Source organism: Lepus europaeus, chromosome 4, assembly GCF_033115175.1.
Source record: "Lepus europaeus isolate LE1 chromosome 4, mLepTim1.pri, whole genome shotgun sequence".
Classification (NCBI taxonomy): domain Eukaryota; kingdom Metazoa; phylum Chordata; class Mammalia; order Lagomorpha; family Leporidae; genus Lepus; species Lepus europaeus.
This window is the reverse complement of record NC_084830.1, coordinates 39,356,507-39,375,483: the sequence shown is the minus strand read 5'-3', so window position 1 is coordinate 39,375,483 and position 18,977 is coordinate 39,356,507. Positions and strand designations below refer to the sequence as shown.

Genomic DNA, 18,977 nt, shown 5'->3' with positions numbered 1-18,977 from the left:
TTTTCATTTTGATAGGAACTGTGGGTCTAAGTGGTTTAATTTTATTATTAGTTAATATTACTGTGATCATGAATTATGGACCATATTATTTTTAATTTAATATCTACAGAAACTGCTATTCCCTGCACCTTTGGGGAAACATTATCATTTTAGTAAAGATTAAGAAACTTGTTATTGAGTAATTGAAATAAAGTTACAGGCTTGTTAAACCATCACTATCTTGTATTTTCACTGTACATTTTATAGTAAAAGCTGAGCTGTTATTTAGAAATACCAGAATTCATATAGAGGAATGTAGTTTATAAGTTTCTAACTCTGCAGTTTTAAGTATAGTGCCCAGAAATGCCTGGATGTAGGTTGCATTTGGTGTTCAGTATTGTGAGGCACTAATCAGCTAAGTACCGTAATCCTCCTTGCAAGGGTACATTCTTGCTTGACCTGAGGCTATATACAGCCACATAGTAACAGCATTAAACAATAACCTTTCTGTTAAGTGGCCCATCACCACTAGAGTTTATGAATGCATCCTGGAATGGGTGCTGTTTATATGTAACTCTGTAGCAATTAGTTTTGGAGTAAAATGATTATAAGCCAAGTAGAGACTTTCAAATCATCTGATTACGGATGGCTCCTATGATTTTGCTAGGGTTAGAAGGATTAAACGAAAGCACTGCCTGGCACAATGTTGATGCATTTTCGTCAACATGATGCTTCCTGCTTGACAGATGTGCATGGTTGAACAAAAGGTAAAACAAAAATATGTTAAATATTTATTGTTGTAAGTAAAAGTGTTGGCTTTTGATAAATGTAAATTGATTTGTTAAAAGCTTTTTGTAGGAATGGAGAATGGAGAGTGGAGCCTATATTATATTTTATAGGATTGAATATGTCTGTTATATCTTTTTTGTAATGTGTCTTAACAGCTTTGAGTTTTGGAATTTTATTATAATGTGACGTTATATAGTTAGAATTATGTAACTGTATTAATGAAGTATTATTTTATTTAGCAATATCAGTGCCTTACAAAGCTTTTAAATATGTGGGGTACTTTTTCAGATTATTGATTATTCAATTTTCATTTTTATTCCTTGGTTTGTAAAATGCTGATTTTTAATGATCTCTACTAATAAATATTGTGAGTAGGAGATTTTCATATAGGTCATGCTTAATTGTAATGATATATAATTTGAATTTACAGAGCTTAATAGTCTGTTTTTCATACTCTGTATCATATGATTCTTTAAAACTGCATTTGTCTTAAGAGTTAAAAATATGTGAACAGTAAATCTAAACTTTCCATGTACTATTTCACTGTCATTATAAATATTTTCAAATGTTAACTGTATTGTATTTTCAGAGGCTGGATGATTATTTCACATTATATAATGTCAGTATTATGGGTTATGTAGAAACAAGCCACCTAACATGCTAAAGGTTATAAATATTAAAATGGAAATTATTATAAAAGCATAATGACTTAATATACAGTGTGTATAATATACATATATGCATCCATGCGCATATATACATATATATATACATATGGATATTACAAAACTGACTTTGGGAAATTAGGAAAGTACTTTAATTAGGAAAGAGTTAATATTATAAATTTTCCATCAGTCAATATGACTATTAGATTTTTAAATACTCTAACTGGTAGTGTTTCTTGCTCACACTATGATGCCTGGTTGAATAACATTTACAATCAAGCATCCAGTGTGTTACTTGGCTAGAATATTTTGAAATACGTTGAATAGCTAGTTAAATGACAAAATACATGAATAGTAGATAGAAATGCTACTTATTAAGGTAGGTTCAGAATGTTTAAAATATGAATTTAAATAGTTATAGCTAAGACCACTACAAATATCTATAAATATTATTATAGCAAACTAGGTTTCAATAAAAAGTAAGATGAACAGAGATTAGATAAATAAAAAATGAACATAAAAATATATTAATAATTTAACAGAAATACTGATTAATAGGATGCATAGGAGTAAAAAAGTGTTACATAATGTCACAAATACATTTTATTCTAAGGAAGGGCATAATTTTTAAACCTGCCTAGATATTTATTTGAATTAATTCCTTTGAATTATAATTTATAGATTAAATGCATTGTGATTTTTAGAGAATATACAAATGATTATTATCTTCTATAACTTACTAAGTGTTCTTTGCCTGATAATAAATAAAATGCTAAGACTTGCGTATAAAGACCAGTAGCAATGATACAGATTAGAGATATATACTTAAAATTTTATGGATTTTCTTAAATTTCTGAAAAGAACACGTAATCTAAGCAATATAGAAGTTTTAAAATTTAAAGGAGAGCAGGTTTGAAATAACTAATGATATAGTTTATAAAAATTGATTTGAGGGACTGGCTCTGTGACATACTGGTAAAGCTGCCGCCTGCAGGGCTGACATCCCATATGAGCATCACTTCAAGTCCTGGCTGCCTCACTTCCAATCCAGCTCTATGCTGTGGCCTGGGAAATCAGTAGAAGTTGGCCCAAGTCCTTGGATCCCTGCAGCCATATAGGAAACCTGGAGGAAGCTCCTGGCTCCTGGCTCCAGATCAGCATAGCTCCAAGCTGTTGAGGCCATTTGGGGAGTGAACCAATGGATGGAAGACCCCTCTCTCTCTCCCTGCTTCCCTCTCTGTATCTCTCCCTCTCCCTCTCTCTCTCTCTCTCTGTCTCTCTGCCTCTGCCTCTCTGTAACTCTATCTTTCAAATAAATAAATAAAATCTTTAAAAAAAATTGATTTGAGGGGCCGGGCTGTGGGTTAGTGGGTAAAGCCACCACCTGCAGTGCTGGCATCCCGTGTGGGTGCCGGTTGAGTCCCAGCTGCTCTACTTTCAATCCAACTTTCTGCTATGGCCTGGGAAAGCAGTGGAAGATGGCCCAAGTCCTTGGGTCCCTGCACCATGTGAGAGACCCGGAAGAACCTCCTGGCTTCTGCTTCAGATCGGCACAGCTCCTGCTGTTGCAGCTAAGTGGGGAGTGAACCAGAGTATGGAAGACTTTCTCTCTCTCTCTCTCCTTTCTCTGTGTAACTCTGACTTATAAATAAATAAATATTTAAAAAAATTGATTTGATAGAATATTTTAATACTTTGGAATTAGTGACAGATTCTTCACTGTTTGGCAAGAATATTCTCAGAATGAAATCTTGACTTACTTCCAGCATAGCTGTAATATAGCAAAATGTCCTGTACTTTGAAATGTATTTTTAAAAACCTACATCCATTTTAAGTAACTGTGATAATAGTCATCCCAATTTCAGCATATAACCACTGTTCTATTTTTACTTAAATCCAGTACGAATCAGCATCTACTGTATGATTCACAGGCTTCAGGCAAATTTCATAATCTCTAGAACAAAGTGATTACTGGATTTAATGATGAATTCAATTTTCATAGGGTATTATTTTTAAAAAGCACTTAGATGGCTTGCTAGGGACTAATTATTAATATCCTTTAATTCTATAATAAGACATAAATATTCTTATTTATTAATAATATATATGTAAGACTCACTGTGTTCACTTTATATTCTTTTTACTTTAAAAGGTTCGTACTAATTCCTCAGGGTTGGAATAAAGTGTTTGTTTTTGTTCTCATACTTCTATACTGTAATACCTTATGTGATGTTAAATGTTACTGAAAGTTCTTACTATTTTCAGCTTTCATTTAGTCATATTAACTTGATGAAATTGATGTAAAAATACGTGGTGCCAGTCCTTAACAGATGAAAAAAGGCTTTATAATCATCTAGGTTTTTTTTCTTTTTTCTTTTAAGATTGTATTTATTTGAGAGGTAGAGTTACAGAGAGAGGGAGAGACAGAAAGAGAGGTCTTCTGTCCATTGGTTCACTTCCCAAATGTACACGATAGCTGGAGCTGAGCCGATTCGAAGCCCAAAGCCATGAGCTTCTTACAGGTCTCCCACGTGGGTGCAGGGACCCAAGCACTTGGGCCATCTTCCACTTCTTTCCCCAGCCATAGCAGGGAGCTGGATCAGAAGAGGAGGAGGCAATACACAAACCGGCACCCATATGGGATGCCGGTGCTGCAGGTAGGGGCTTAGCCCGCTACACCACAGCTCTGGCCCCTCATTTAGCTTCTTATTTCTAGGTTTCTATTCTATGTTATAGATTGTTCTTACCCAGTTTGTCAAAATAATATATGTGTTAATGTATATTACCTACCTTTTATTTTAAAAAGGCAGACTGCCAAAGATTAAATGACTATATACATTCAAATACCTGATTAACAGCAAAACTAGTATTAAGAAATTCAAATGTCTTACTTCTAGTGTTCTTTTCATAATATATTACTACTACATGAGAAGTATTTCTCCCCTTTAGTCATATGTATAAAAATAATGACAAAAGTAAAATAAAGGATACATCTCTCACACACACATGATATTGTATAGGTTGTTACCATATTTGAGTTCCCCATTTTGACTGTAAATTTGAATTGTAAGAGTCTGTGGTTCTATGTGACAATTTTCACCCAAAATATTTGTAATGAAGTTATAAATGCATTATATATAAATATAAATACTAAAAAAATCAAATCCACTTGGTTAATAGTAAAACATTTACTATGAAACTTCAGGTTAGAGTTTACCTAGCTTTGCACTTTTGAGAAATTTGAAACGTAGAAGAGATATGGAAGTTATTATTATCATGTATTTGTTGTTGGCAGGTATATGGGCAGACACGAAAGTCTTGGGCAAGCTCCTGAGATTCATAGCAGTTTCCTGACATCTGTTGTGAAAATTCTTGTCGTTAGTTCTCCAGGCTAAGACTAGCAGCATTAACTTCCCTGGCCTTCATTCTTCTGGTACCTTCAGCAGTCGTGTTGCTTCAGAGTTGTGTATTAAAACCGTTCTTACCTGGAAAACTTATAGTGAGATGTTTTATTAGTGAATCCTAGTGGATATATTGCTAGATTGTATTCTGGATCTGAGGGAAAAGGCCTGTATCAACTTGGGGGAAACATTAGCGAAGAGTGATGATTTGGCTGGATTGTGCTATTCCACTCTGTCATTTCTGTGCTCTTGCTTTTGGGCCAAAAAGATGCTGTCCAAAAAATTTACTACTGCACTGGCAAATATTGGTCATCTTTAACTTCAACTGGCTCCACTCTTTTCATTATTTCCTATTTATGTTCTGGCAAAACCCCATAACAGTTATTCTAGATTTTTCCTCCTCAGGATTCTAATCCTATTGCTTCCCATGGCTAGTAGTTGACATTATCTGAGTTCCTGCCAGAGAAAAAAGCAACATAAATGTTTTGTTGACGAAGTGTTATGTATGTTTCATGCAATATAAATAGCAGGTCTTTCTGATCTCTAGGTTTTTTGTGATAGATAATTAAATAAATAATTATTTTTACTAATTATTTAAATTGCTGATAAATTTAGACCAATGAAAAAGAATTGTAGGCATAATGATAAGATAAACATTTGATGAATGAATACCAAGAATGATCTAGATAGATGATGAAGACAGCATTATTTTTAGGAGCTGGCACTTAGAAAGTATTTATCTCTAGATTCAAGTCTAGTTTAGTTTCATTACATTTTTAAGAAAGTTTCATATTGAGATGTCAGGAATAGAAAGAATGGAAGGAGGTGTTTTTTCAAGTTACTGAATAACAGTTGAAGGATAGCTTAAGTGTGGCTAAGCAAAGCAAGGGAAGTGGAACAAAGGCTATTTTTACAGAAGCAGAACATGTTGCTGATTTTATCTAAATTTGGAGCATAATTATATCCAACTGATAGTATTTTAAGCTTTTAATAAGCACAACTGGAGTATCTTTTAAATTACCTATTTGATAGGCTGTCATAGTGGTACCGCAAGTTAAGCCAACTGCTTGGAACACCCACATCCCATATATGCTTTCTGGGTGGAGTCCTGGCATTCCTGTTCTGATCCAACTTCCTGCTAATGTGTGTCCTGGAGCAACACATGATGTCTCTTGGGTTCCTGTCACCTGTGGAAGTGACCTGGGTGGAATTCTGGGTTCCTGACTTTGGTCTGGTGCAACCCTGGCTGTTGTGGACCTTTGGGAGTGAACCAGCTGATGGATGTTCTCTCTGTCTCTCCTCTCTCTCTCTCTACCTTCCAAGTAAATGAACATAAATAAACTTGAAAAAATTACCTATTTGAACTGAATAAAATGAATACTACTAAAACTTTTGTCATGTCTCTCAAAAATGTCAACAAATCAACAAAATGCAAAATTATTTAAATATTGCTTTTCTCATCATTATTTCCCTTTGGTTACTTAGGAAAAGAAGTCCATCAGTGTCCAGAGATCAGAATAGAAGATACGACCAAAGGGAAGAAAGAGAGGAATATTCACAGTATGCTACTGAGGATAGCGCAATGCCTAGGTCTCCATCAGATTATGCTGATAGGCGATCTCAACGGGAACCTCAGTTTTATGAAGAATCTGACCATATAAATTATAGGGACCCCAACAGGAGAAGTCACAGGCATTCCAAAGAATATATTGTAGATGATGAAGATGTGGAGAGTAGAGATGAATATGAACGACAAAGGAGAGAGGAGGAGTACCAGGCACGCTACCGAAGTGATCCAAATTTGGCTCGTTATCCAGTTAAGCCACAACCCTACGAAGAGCAAATGCGTATCCATGCTGAAGTGTCCCGAGCACGGCATGAGAGAAGGCATAGTGATGTTTCTCTGGCAAATGCTGAACTGGAAGATTCCAGGATTTCTATGCTAAGGATGGATCGACCATCAAGGCAAAGATCTATATCTGAACGTAGAGCTGCTATGGAAAGTCAGAGATCTTATTCAACGGAAAGAACTCGAGAGGCTCAGGGACCAAGTTCATATCCACAAAGGACCACAAACCACAGTCCACCCACCCCCCGGAGGAGTCCAATACCCATGGATAGGTCAGACATGAGGCGTACTGACTCACTAAGGAAGCAACACCACTTAGATCCCAGCTCTGCTGTCAGGAAAACAAAACGGGAAAAAATGGAAACCATGTTAAGGAATGATTCTCTCAGTTCTGACCAGTCAGAGTCAGTGAGACCTCCACCACCAAAGCCTCATAAATCAAAGAAAGGAGGTAAAATGCGGCAGGTTTCCTTAAGCAGTTCAGAGGAGGAATTGGCTTCCACGCCTGAATATACAAGTTGTGATGATGTTGAGATTGAAAGTGAGAGTGTAAGTGAAAAAGGTAAGCTCTCTGATTATAGATTTTACTGTATTTAGAGGAGATTTTTGTAAGGTTTATTTCTGAGCAAGTCTTTAATAGATATTACTAACTTTCTTTTTAAAAGCCCTTTAATGGCAATGATTATGTGAACAGAATTTTAGATTATGAACAGTTATGTTGTCCATATATAACAAAATATATTAATTAAAAAGTTTTTCTGTGTTTCTGAAAATTTCTTGCATCACTTGATGGTGAGTTTTTAAAGAAATCTATTAGCTGTAGTTTTAAAAATAACATTTATTTTTTGTAAATTTTAATAAAAGTAGCAATATGTTCACTAAAGACCATCTAAAAAATTCCTAAAAGTGTGAAAAATGAAATATAAGTTTCCATGTTCCTTTCCCCCAGATATAACCATTGTTAACCTTTTATTGTGTTTTCTTCCTTTTACCCTGTATATATAGGTATGGTTTACAGATTTATAAAATTGGTAGAATACTTTTTGCAATTTATGTATCCTCATTTTATATTTGATAACATTTCATAAGCATTTTAAAAATTTTTTAAAAATGTGTTTTAAATGTCTGCACTAATATTCTATCATAAGAATGTACTATTTCTTTATTATAGACATTGCAATTGCTTTCAATTGTTAATATAAATTTATAATGATTATAAATAATTTTGCCTACATTTCCTATATATACATATATATATATATTTATTTATTTATACTTTGAATTCTTTTAAGCTTTACTTCAGATTATCGAATTGCTTTCCAGAAAGGTTTTAATGTTTCCTACTCCTGTCAGGTATATTTGACCCATCAGTCTCAATGTACTAAATGTTTGCAAGAGCTGGCTTTTCATCATTTTAATTTTAATTTTATTGTGCAGTAAGTGATTTATGTTTGATGTTGTTTGATTCCTAAGAACTACTTATTCATTCCTTTTATTCCTTCTGCCTTTTTTTCTATTAGCTATTAAATGATTATTCTCATTGATATATAAGAGCTTTTTATATAGTTAGGATTTAACTATATTTAACTGTTACTTGTTCCAAATATATTTCCCATTTTGATGTTTATTATTTTCCTTTTATTATTTGAAAATAGTGTATTGAGTATAACTAGACTTTGTATCTGGTGATTTTTTTTTTTCTAATTTCATCCTTCAAAACTCTTTGCATCTCCAAATTATTTTAAAATGTTTCTATATATTTTCTCATTTTTATTGTTTTTAACCAATAATATTTAATCTTTTTGGAATGTATTTTGTTGTGTAACAAAATACACTAGATTGGTGATTCTCTAAAATGGATCCCTTGTGCTAACATCCTACTGTCACCCACACTCCAATTTTTTTTTATCAGTTATTCATTTCTTGTTTGTAAAAACCAATAGGAATCAGTAAGGGATTCAGGAAGGTAACTAAATAGGAAATGAATATAGAATAATTTTATACTATACCAAAATGATTCATAATTATAAATTAACACAGGTAGGTATTGGATGCAGTGGTTAAGATGCTACCTGGGACTTCTGTATCCCATATTGGCGTGGTTGGATTAGAGTTCTGGCTCTGCTTCTGTTTGCAACTTCCAAGTAATGTGCACCCCACCAGGACGTAAGTGATAACTTAAATACTTAGGTTCCTGCTACCTATGTGGAAGACTCAGATTGAGATCTGGGCTCCTGATTTTCACTGGTCCAACCCCAAATGTTGTGGACATTTTGGAAGTGAACCAGTGGAAGATTGCTCTCAGTCTCTTGTCTGTCTCTCTATGTATCTCTGGCTCTTAAATTCATATGTATATACATACATGCATAAATAAGCAATTCCTGTTCTGAGCTAAAACTAGAAAATGTTGTTTACAAATAGCAAACAGGAAATGAGAGGCCCTACGTGAAAAGTACAAAATTTTACCAAATAACTTAAAAGAAAATTGAGTAGAAATTTCATGTTTCCAGTAGAGAACATTATAAAGATACATGCTCTTTAGAGATAATTTCTTGGGGTTAATTAATAATGTTCTAGTCATAATTCAAGCTGAACCTTTGGAGTATCTTATTTCTAAAGTTAACTTGGAAAGAGAAACACTAGTAAGAATAGCTAAGAGTAGTAAGGGAGAGCTGACCAGATATTAATCACTCAAAGTGTAATACTGATAGAAAATTTGGCATACATTGGTGGAATTTTAAATTAGTATATTAAAATTAATGATAAAAACATAGAAAGCACAATAGTACAAGAGGGAGGAGAAAAATTATTTAATAAATGAGTTTGAGGAGAATACATATGCAGTTGGAAATATAAAGTTAGGGACTTATTTCAACTCATTGCATTCAAATGATAAATTCTAATTAAATTATGCTTATTATAACTACAAAGAGAAATGTAGATCTTAATTTTCACTTAGAACATATATGTATATATGAATTTTATTTTCCTCAAACCTCCTTAAGTATATTTAAAAATCTTTAGTTCAGCCATTTTCCATAACTGTGAGAATACTCATCTAAAATGTAGGAAAAATAGAGTTTTTAAACCTTTAGTGATTTGGTTTAAATCAAAATAGGTACTACTTTTATTTTTTGCCAATGCAATACCTTCATATTACCACATAAGAATGTAAAAAACCAGAAAGGCATTAATAAAATACTTGAAAGCTTTTTGTATGTAATATGTCTAAGAACTCATACTTTGTTTTAGGATTTTGAAGTATTCACTTACAGCTGTGCACGAGGTCATTACAATCCTATATGATGCTATTTAGCAAAATTAAAACACTTCTAAAACATAAGGGAAACTACATTTATAGCTGTGTTCTCCTCTAAATTGAACTCCTGGTAGACACTCTTGGAGGTAATTCTCTTTCTCATCTAACTAACAATTTGTTTCACAGAGGACAAATTCTGCTAATAACCATTTCTAATAGATAATTATACTTTAATTCAGATTTGGAGCAAGAAATCTGAATTTTTTTCAATAAAAATAAAATGAATTCAGAGAGGCGAAATTGAAGCTGTTGAGAGAATGGGACCTTATGGAGTAGAGAATGAATTGTCTTGTATTTTGACTGTTTATCATTAGACTGACACTTTTGATTGCTTATTTAAAAAGTGTGTGATTTGGGAATAAGTTTTTTTTTTAATGATATCTAGCATTGTAATTGATAGCCATCCTTGGTGATTTACCATCACTTGTGGCATTTAGACACATTTATATGGATACATATAAACATCTTTTATAAGATAATACATACAGACATCTTTTAAAAGATAATAATTTTCTTATTTTTATTATCCCTTGGATAAATAATTCCAGACTATTTTACATCTCAGATATTTTTCTTTACTCAGTTCATTTTGATTTTATATACAGTCTTGAAAAATGTGCAAGGAAAATTAGAATCCGGTAATCTAATTTTAAAATGTTAACCAACACTATATATATAGATATTGCCAGGCAACTTTATCATTGAAGAATTATTTTTAGGCCCTACTATATCAGCTTCAACTACAAAGCATAAGCTTTCTTATTCTTTAAATATTAAAATTCCAGCCTGCGCCGTGGCTCAATAGAGGATAGGCTAATCCTCTGCCTGCGGCGCCGGCACCCCGGGTTGCAGTCCTGGTTGGGGTGCTGGATTCTGTCCCGGTCACTCCTCTTCCAGTCCAGCTCTCTGCTGTGGCCCGGGAGGGCAGTGGAGAATTGTCCAAGTGCTTGGGCCCTGCACCCCCACATAGGAGACCAGAAGCACCTGGCTCCTGGCTTCGGATCAGCACGGTGCGCTGGCCGCAGTGGCCACTGGAGGGTGAACCAATGGAAAAAAGGAAGACCTTTCTCTCTGTCTCTCTCTCTGACTGTCCACTCTGCCTGTCAAATAAATAAATAAATAAATAAATATTAAAATTCCAGTGAAAATCCACAGCAAGTTTGTAAGTCACTCTTCTTTTTAAATAGCTTTCTTTTCTGTATCTTTGGCTGTTCTGTTTTTCTTATCTTTTTTATTTATTTATTTATTTGGCGAATTTGATTCTTCTTTTATTCATTTGTTACTTTGGATGGATTTCATTCTAAATATACAGAATTTAAACCAAATTTGTATTAGATGTCATTTCACTCACCACAGTGGTAAATGAAACTGATAATTAAATCCACAAGTGTCTGGGTCATTATTTGTGAAATGGTAACAGGGAGAGTTAATGGAAAGAATATTGTTTTTGGAGTCAAAGAGATCAAATTCTGATTGTCATTCACTACCTGTGTGACCTTTTCCTCTCTTTTTAGCCATGCTAGGTCTGTTTCCTCACCAAAACTGTAAATTAGGAATTATATTATTTTTATTATTTGATAATTGCATGGGTCAAGTAGGACTACATATACATATATATATATATGTATGTATATATATATAAATACTTGTGAAGTAGGAAGTATTCAAATAAATTTCGATTACTTATTTAATTATAATGAGGTATTGAAGTCTTCTACAGGACAATTCTGAAGACTTTTGAATGAAAGTATAATTGTGGCAATTTATCTTCATTTCACCTCTTCCAGGATCTACCCTTCACTGAGCTAGGCTCATATTTTCAGGCTAAGAGTAATATGTTTTTTAAATTGTTGAAATGAAATGTTGAGATGTAGTCCGATGTTTTCCTAAATACTAGTAACTTATTTACTTGTTTTTTTGTCATATACTTTCCCAGTGCCTATTATTTGCAAGGTGTTGGGATTGGATTCAGGGGAGAATATACGGATGAATGATGTATTATGTCTGCCTTCAAGAAAATTGAAGTCTAAAATAAGTAGGAATTTAAGGCAGTTGTATATTAGGTACTATAGGACTTGAGAGCAGTGAGTGAGGCATTGGTTATATCCACTGATTTTGTGTTCTCTGTATGTTTTGTAACATTTATCTTTTAACTTAGTGTGATAAATATGCTTTTCATAATGCTAAATTGATTAATTCCCCATACTTTGTTTTGGATTAAGAAAGTACAGTCTGACATCTCTTCCCTCCTCTCCCCTCCTCTCTCCTCTTCTCACCTCCCCTCTCTCCTCTCCTCTCTTTTCCTCTTCTCTTCCTTTGAGTGGGTAAATATGTTAGATTGCTGATGTCATAGTCTCTGAATTTAAATATTGAACATCCTTCTTGAAGTTTCAAATATAATTTTTCATAACCTTAAAAAGTACTATTGGCTTTGTAATTTTCTTTATGATTTCCTTACTGAATAATCTAGAGCAGATATCTCAGTCTCAGCACCTGAGTTATTGTTTGTTTTGTGAGACTAAATTGTGCTTGTAAGAAGTTTAGCAGCATCGATGGCCTCTACCAACTAGGTGCCACCTGCATCTGACAGCCAAAAATATCCAGACATTGCCAAACACTCCTTAGAGGGAAAAATTCCCTATCTGTAACAACCACTCCTCATCCTTGAGCTGTCCACTTGTTATTCCCTCCTTGCCTTCAAAATCATCTGGGTCAAAGCCAGAATTTTATTTTTAAAGAATGGACTACAGGGCAGAAAATATCAGAGGGAAATGCACAGAGTGAGGGTATTTATTCTGTAAAATATGTTTTTTTTTAAAATGTGTGTCTTCATAGCTTTGCAATATTAAATATATGTTTCTTACAATGGATTGTTTAAAAAGCAGTCTAAACTGCTGCCTGAAATTATACTTTTATGGCTTATTTGATGCTACTGTTTTCTACCTTCCTTTTCTCCTGTAGATCGTGAGAATGGTGGGGAAATGATAGTCAGTGGCTAGTTGATAAATTGTAGATGCTGTACTTTTCCTTATTAGATATATTTGCCTGTCATAATTAAACATTTTTCACGTTAATTACATAGTCTTGTTGTCAGCCATTTACACAATTGCCCAAAATATATCTAATTTTAAGCCATAAAGTTTGGGATAAAGATTTTTGGTTTCTTTTGTGTTCTGGGGCCAAACCTGATTAACTTCACTTTGTTGTTGCAGACCTTTTTGTTTCACTGTAAATATGCAAGTAGACATAGGGCTAGCAAATGGAAGAACTCATGTCTGGCAATCACCCAAACTATACATTGTGAAATGTTTGATTCAATCATTAGATTCTTCAAAGTAGCACCACACACTTTTTAAAATTTTTTTTTTTGATGATAACAGGGAATGGAGACTGGGGGTTTGTTTGGAGGCAGGAGGGTGGGGCACTTTGAAGAAAAAATTCCTAGATTAGGAAGAAGTAAAGATAGACCATGTACCTTTCTTATTAAAGTATGGATCATAGGTTTTATTTTTTATTTATTTATTTATTTATTTTTTTTTTTGACAGAGTGGATAGTGAGAGGGAGAGAGACAGAGAGAAAGGTCTTTTTGCCGTTGGTTCACCCTCCAATGGCCGCTGCAGCCAGCGCATCTCGCTGATCCGAAGCCAGGAGCCAGGTGCTTCTCCTGGTCTGCCATGCGGGTGCAGGGCCCAAGCACTTGGGCCATCCTCCACTGCCTTCCCCAGATTGCTGGCCTGGAAGAGGAGCAACAGGGATAGAATCCGGCGCCCCAACCGGGACTAGAACCCGGTGAGACGGCGCCGCAAGGCGGAGGATTAGCCTGTTAAGCCATGGCACCAGCCGGATCATAGGTTTTAAAAACATGAAGATTTGGGTTAATTTTAATTTAGGTGTTAGAATCAAAAGTGAAATTTATTCCCTTGCATAATCTCAAATTTTTTATAATCTTTAATTGATATTTTGTATATGTTTGCAAAGAAAACAGACTATTGAAATGATAGATAATATACAGTAGCAAAATATTATATAGCAGAAAAGCATTTATGGTGCTTGAAACCAATTAAGTGTATAAGGAATTCTAGACAAAGTGGATTCCAACTTTGTATTTTTTAAGGATTTATTTATTTATACAGAGAGAAGAAGAGACAGAGAAAGAGAGAGAGGGGGGGAGAGAGAGATCCTTCATTTGCTGGTTCACTCCCTAAATGACTACAATGGCCAGGGCTGGACCAGGCCCAAACCAAGAGCCAGGAGCTTTATATAGGTCTCCTGCATGGGTGCAGAGGTCCGAGCACTGCCATCTTCCGACTGCTTTTCCCAGATGCATTAGCAAGGAGCTGGATCAGAAGTGGATCAGCTGGGACATAAACCGGTACCCGTAAAGGATGCTGGCATGGCAGGTGGCAGCTTTACCTGCTGTGCCACAGTGCTGTCCCCTAAACAGTTTTTAAGATAGTTGTAATAATGAGACTATTTAAAAATTTCTATTGCTAAGATTTTAACAACTAAATTTTTAAAAATATTTATGTATTTATTTTGAAAGAGTTACAGAGAGAGAGAGAGACAGACAGACAGACAGATGTTCCACCTGCTGGTTTACTCTCTTGATGGCTGCAACAGCCAACACTGGGCCAGGCTGAAGCCACGAGCCATAAGCTTCATCCAGGTCTTCCACATGTGTGGTAGGGGCTCAAACACTTGGACAATCTTGTGCTTCTTTTCCTAGGCACTAGCAGGGAGCTGTTCCAAAAGTGGAGCAGCCAGGACCCAAACTTTTGATGCTATGGGATGTTAGCATCGCAGGCAGAGGTTTACCTGCTATGCCACAATGCTGACCAAAACAAGTACAAATTTTTAAAAGTCAGAGATTAGTACACTTTTATATATTCAGTCCATGTACTGGTAAATTGATTTTAAGCTAAATAATTATTTAAATTGTAATGTGTTTCTTGGAATTTCTCTCTTGAATAAAAAGCTCAATTAAATTAAAGTTATATTGATATAATTATTCTTTTGCTGTATTAGGCAGCATTACAATATTATCACACAATCTTTTAAAATTAGTATATATTTCATTTGATGAGAAATCAAGTTTATTTATTATAATATTTATTTATAATATTTATTATCAAGTTGCTTGTGGACTTGAAATTATATAATATAAATGTAAACAGATTGAGAGACAAAACTAACTCAAAATTATTTGGTAGTGTGTATCAACAGAAATCAATTTTTTGTTTCTTGATGAATTGTAACATTTAAGAATTTTAAGATGATAATTCCTTCCCTTTGAATAAACCTTTTAATTTTAATTATAAATGAAATATTATAGTAAACTTTTGTCCACAGATGAAGGACTTTCAAATAGAAAATTTAGTACCTGAGTAGCTTCCAAGAAACTTTATCTTACAGATTTCAGTGATTGGGATATTTGAGAGGGTGCTTAGTTAGTTGTATGAAAATTGAAAAGCAATATTAAATAATAGAGTAGATGTTGAGGTTATTTTGGAATATGTAAAATGTTAAGTTTTAACTTCTAAAATTTTTCTTCTGAAAAAGATAAAATTTGTTTAAGGATAGAAAAATATATAGCTTTGTGGAGAATGTATTATTAGTTGATGAGAGGCATGTCAGAGAAAATGCCTAAAAGTGGGAGAAATAAAAATATTTGAGCTGAAAAGGCATTGAAATAGCAGGCAAGTTAAGTCTAACTCAATATTTCAAGAAATATATGGTAGATATCTTCCTTCCTTCTGTCCTTCTATCTTTCCTTCCTTCCTTCCCTCCCTCTCTCCTTCTGTTTGTTCCTCCTCCTGTTTCTTTCTTTCTTCCATTTCCTTTACATTTTTCCATTTCCCCTCCCCTCCTCTCCTCTCCTCTCTCCTCCCCTCCCCTCCCCTCCCCTCTCCTTCATTAATTCAACTAAAATATACTAAATGTTAATAATCTGTAGTACTAGAATAGGAAACATAAGTTAAGACAGGATTGTCTCTTGTCCTAGGTTTCTGGCTTTATGCTACAGGAGTAAGAAGTTGGGCTCTAAATTTGCTTCATGTATGGTAGCTGACTCATTCAAAAAAACTTTATATGTGATAGGTTTCATAAGGCTGTTCTAGAAATGTTATATGCATGTAAGGTTTCTGGAATTTGACCACAAGAGAGCCTAGTTCTTATCTAAACCAGAACAGTTAGGATATACAATATGATTTTTATTGCATGTGGATATTGTCCATTTCATAGGAAATACCAATTAAAAGAATGATCAGATAATTCAGTTTTCAGCACGTGGTTCCTGGGCCTAACTCAGTCAACTACTTGTTTCTGTGTGGTTTTTTTTGTTTTTTTTTATTGAGTTTAGGAAGTTTTTCACATTTTTTGATGGTTGGGAAAAATTTAATTAGAAAGTATTTCATAAGGCCACCATTTTGGCACAACGAGTAAAGCCACCTCCTGTGATGCTGACATCCCATATGGGCAGCAGTTCATGTCCTGCTTGCTCCACTTCCAATCCAGCTCCCTGCTAACTGCCTGGAAAAAGTGATGGGAGATGGCCCAAGTGTTTGTGGTTCTGCTACCCATGTAGGAGACAGGCTGAAGCTCCTGGCTCCTGTCTTTGGCCAGGTTGGCTGTTGTGGCCATCTGGGGAATGAATCAGTGTGTGGAAGATCTCTCTCTTTCTCTATCTGTCCCTCTCTCTATCACTGACTTTGAAATAAATAAATATTAAAAAATAAAGTATTTCATCACATGAAAATGATATGAATCTTAAATTTTAGCATTTATAAGCAGAGTTGTATTTCAACATAACCCTATTAATTCATTTATTTGTTGCCTATTATTACTTTTGAATCATTGAGACAGAGGTGGTAATTGCATTGTTTTGCAGTGTTGCCTTTCATACTACAAATTACTCTGAAATGTTTGTAACTCTACAGCATGAGGAATCTCATGCACCCTACCATACTATAGCATTTTATTTTTATTTTATTACTTGTATATATGTCCATCACATCATCCAAGGAAAGGATCAGGAAAATGGACTGAATGCCAAGATTATGTGGCACTGTAGAATGTGAACCACTTTATTGTAAAATTCAGTGCCAAAAGAGGGTGTTTATAATTTAGTGACACTGTGTATAAATTACCAGATTAAGCATCCACCAAAATATTATGAACTCAGAGAATAGCAACAGTTAGCAAAATCTGAAAATTCCATATGGTGGAAATAACATTTCTTTGTTTCAAACTTTCATTTGAGAGGCATTATCAATAGTCTACTTCTCTGGAATTAAACTACCTGTTTTTAAGATTTTAAATGTCACTTGGTTTGCCAGCAGTGCTCAGTACATCTGAAGAAATCTTGAATTGTGTTTCAAAGATGACAGTTAGGATAATCATAGTTAGGATAGTTTCATAGTTAGGATAATCAGTGCTTGTGCCAAATGTTAGGATTTTGTCTTTTAACTCTAAAATCACAAAACAAAACAGTCTAGAAATCTGACAATGGGCTCTACTAGATCTAGTGTAAAACTTTATTAGAGATTTGTCTCTATCATTCTGTTCCACTTTCTTCTTTGGTCTCATTCTCAGATAAACTTTGCCTCTTGCAGCATAAATAATTCCACTTGTTTTGGAAGTCCCATAATTCTAACAAAATGTTGGCTTTATTTTCACTGAACTGATGTGAGTCATGTGTTCATTCTAATCATGTGGCTAGGCGGACAGAAGAGGCTGATTGTGAATCTGAGGGCTAGGATCAGGTTCACTTGAACCAAATGCAGTGGGAGAAATGTAAGTATAGGGAACTGACTTTCACCAAGGAAAGATTGGACTATGCAATGCCAAGAAGGGTGAGTGGATACTAGGCAGGCAAAAGTCACAGATGTCTACTGCTGAAATATGAAATTTTGAAATATTTATGAGACATCAAAGTGGAATTGTCAAGTAGCAGAGATACAGTCTGAAGCAATACTCTCTTAAAATCTAAATTTGGGAGTCATTCAATCTTGGGAATTAATTAAATTATTCAGAATGGGAATGGAGAGAGAATAAAAATAGGCTCGGAACTAATGGCTGAAGGACTTCAATAAGTAATGGTCAGATGAAGGATGAGGAGCCTACAGAGGAAACTGAAAAAATGTAACCATCAAGGTAGAAGGAAAATCGGGAGTGAGTAGTAGTGTTGCAACTTAAAGAATGATTTGCTAAGGTAAAATTATAACATTATAGTTAATGCTGAAAGGTCTAGGAATTTCAGGATAATAAGAAGTTTATACTGGATTTGGCAACATGATGATGATCTTGACAGGACTTGATCTAACTTGGTAATCAGGTCAGATGCAGACCGAATGGGATTTGTGAGTGCCCAAGATTTAAAGACGTGATATGACACATTTAAAACTGCTTAAGATTGGGTGTCTATCTAGCATCTATGAAAAAAAAAAGTATGCTGAGTAGAATGATTCTCACAAGGGAAGGATTAGGGTTAATGGGTGTCTGGAATTTATTCATTGGCCAGTGAGGGACTCTTTATGTTTTTCTTTTTTGATATATTAATTGGAATATTGGAATGGATTTTTTTCTTTCTTTCTTTCTTTCTTTTTTTTTTTTTTTTTTTTTTTTTGGACAGGCAGAGTGGATAGTGAGAGAGAGACATAGAGGAAGGTCTTCCTTTTTGCCGTTGGTTCACCCTCCAATGGCCGCCGCGGCCAGCGCGCTGATCCGATGGCAGGAGCCAGGTGCTTCTCCTGGTCTCCCATGGGGTGCAGGGCCCAAGGACCTGGGCCATCCTCCATCTGCACTCCCTGGCCACAGCAGAGAGCTGGCCTGGAAGAGGGGCAACCGGATATATTAATTGGAATGGATTTTTGAGTAAATATTTGGGTTTGTGAGGAGGTATATTTCGGAGAAGGACAGTTCAAGTCTTTGCCATGTATAACCCCATTCTCACTGAAGATGCTCATTTGCCTTTGTA

General features: G+C 34.7%; 1 protein-coding gene across 19 annotated transcripts in view; it reads left to right on the top strand.

Moving 5' to 3' along the window:
• RIMS2 (regulating synaptic membrane exocytosis 2) overlaps positions 1-18,977 on the top strand; it is a 753,630-nt gene that overhangs the window by 350,772 nt on the left and 383,881 nt on the right. For all 19 annotated transcript variants that reach the window (XM_062188147.1, XM_062188136.1, XM_062188128.1 and 16 more), the window contains one exon: positions 6,320-7,245. In XM_062188147.1, coding sequence (XP_062044131.1) covers positions 6,320-7,245 — 926 coding nt within the window. The remainder of the gene's footprint in view (positions 1-6,319; positions 7,246-18,977) is intronic.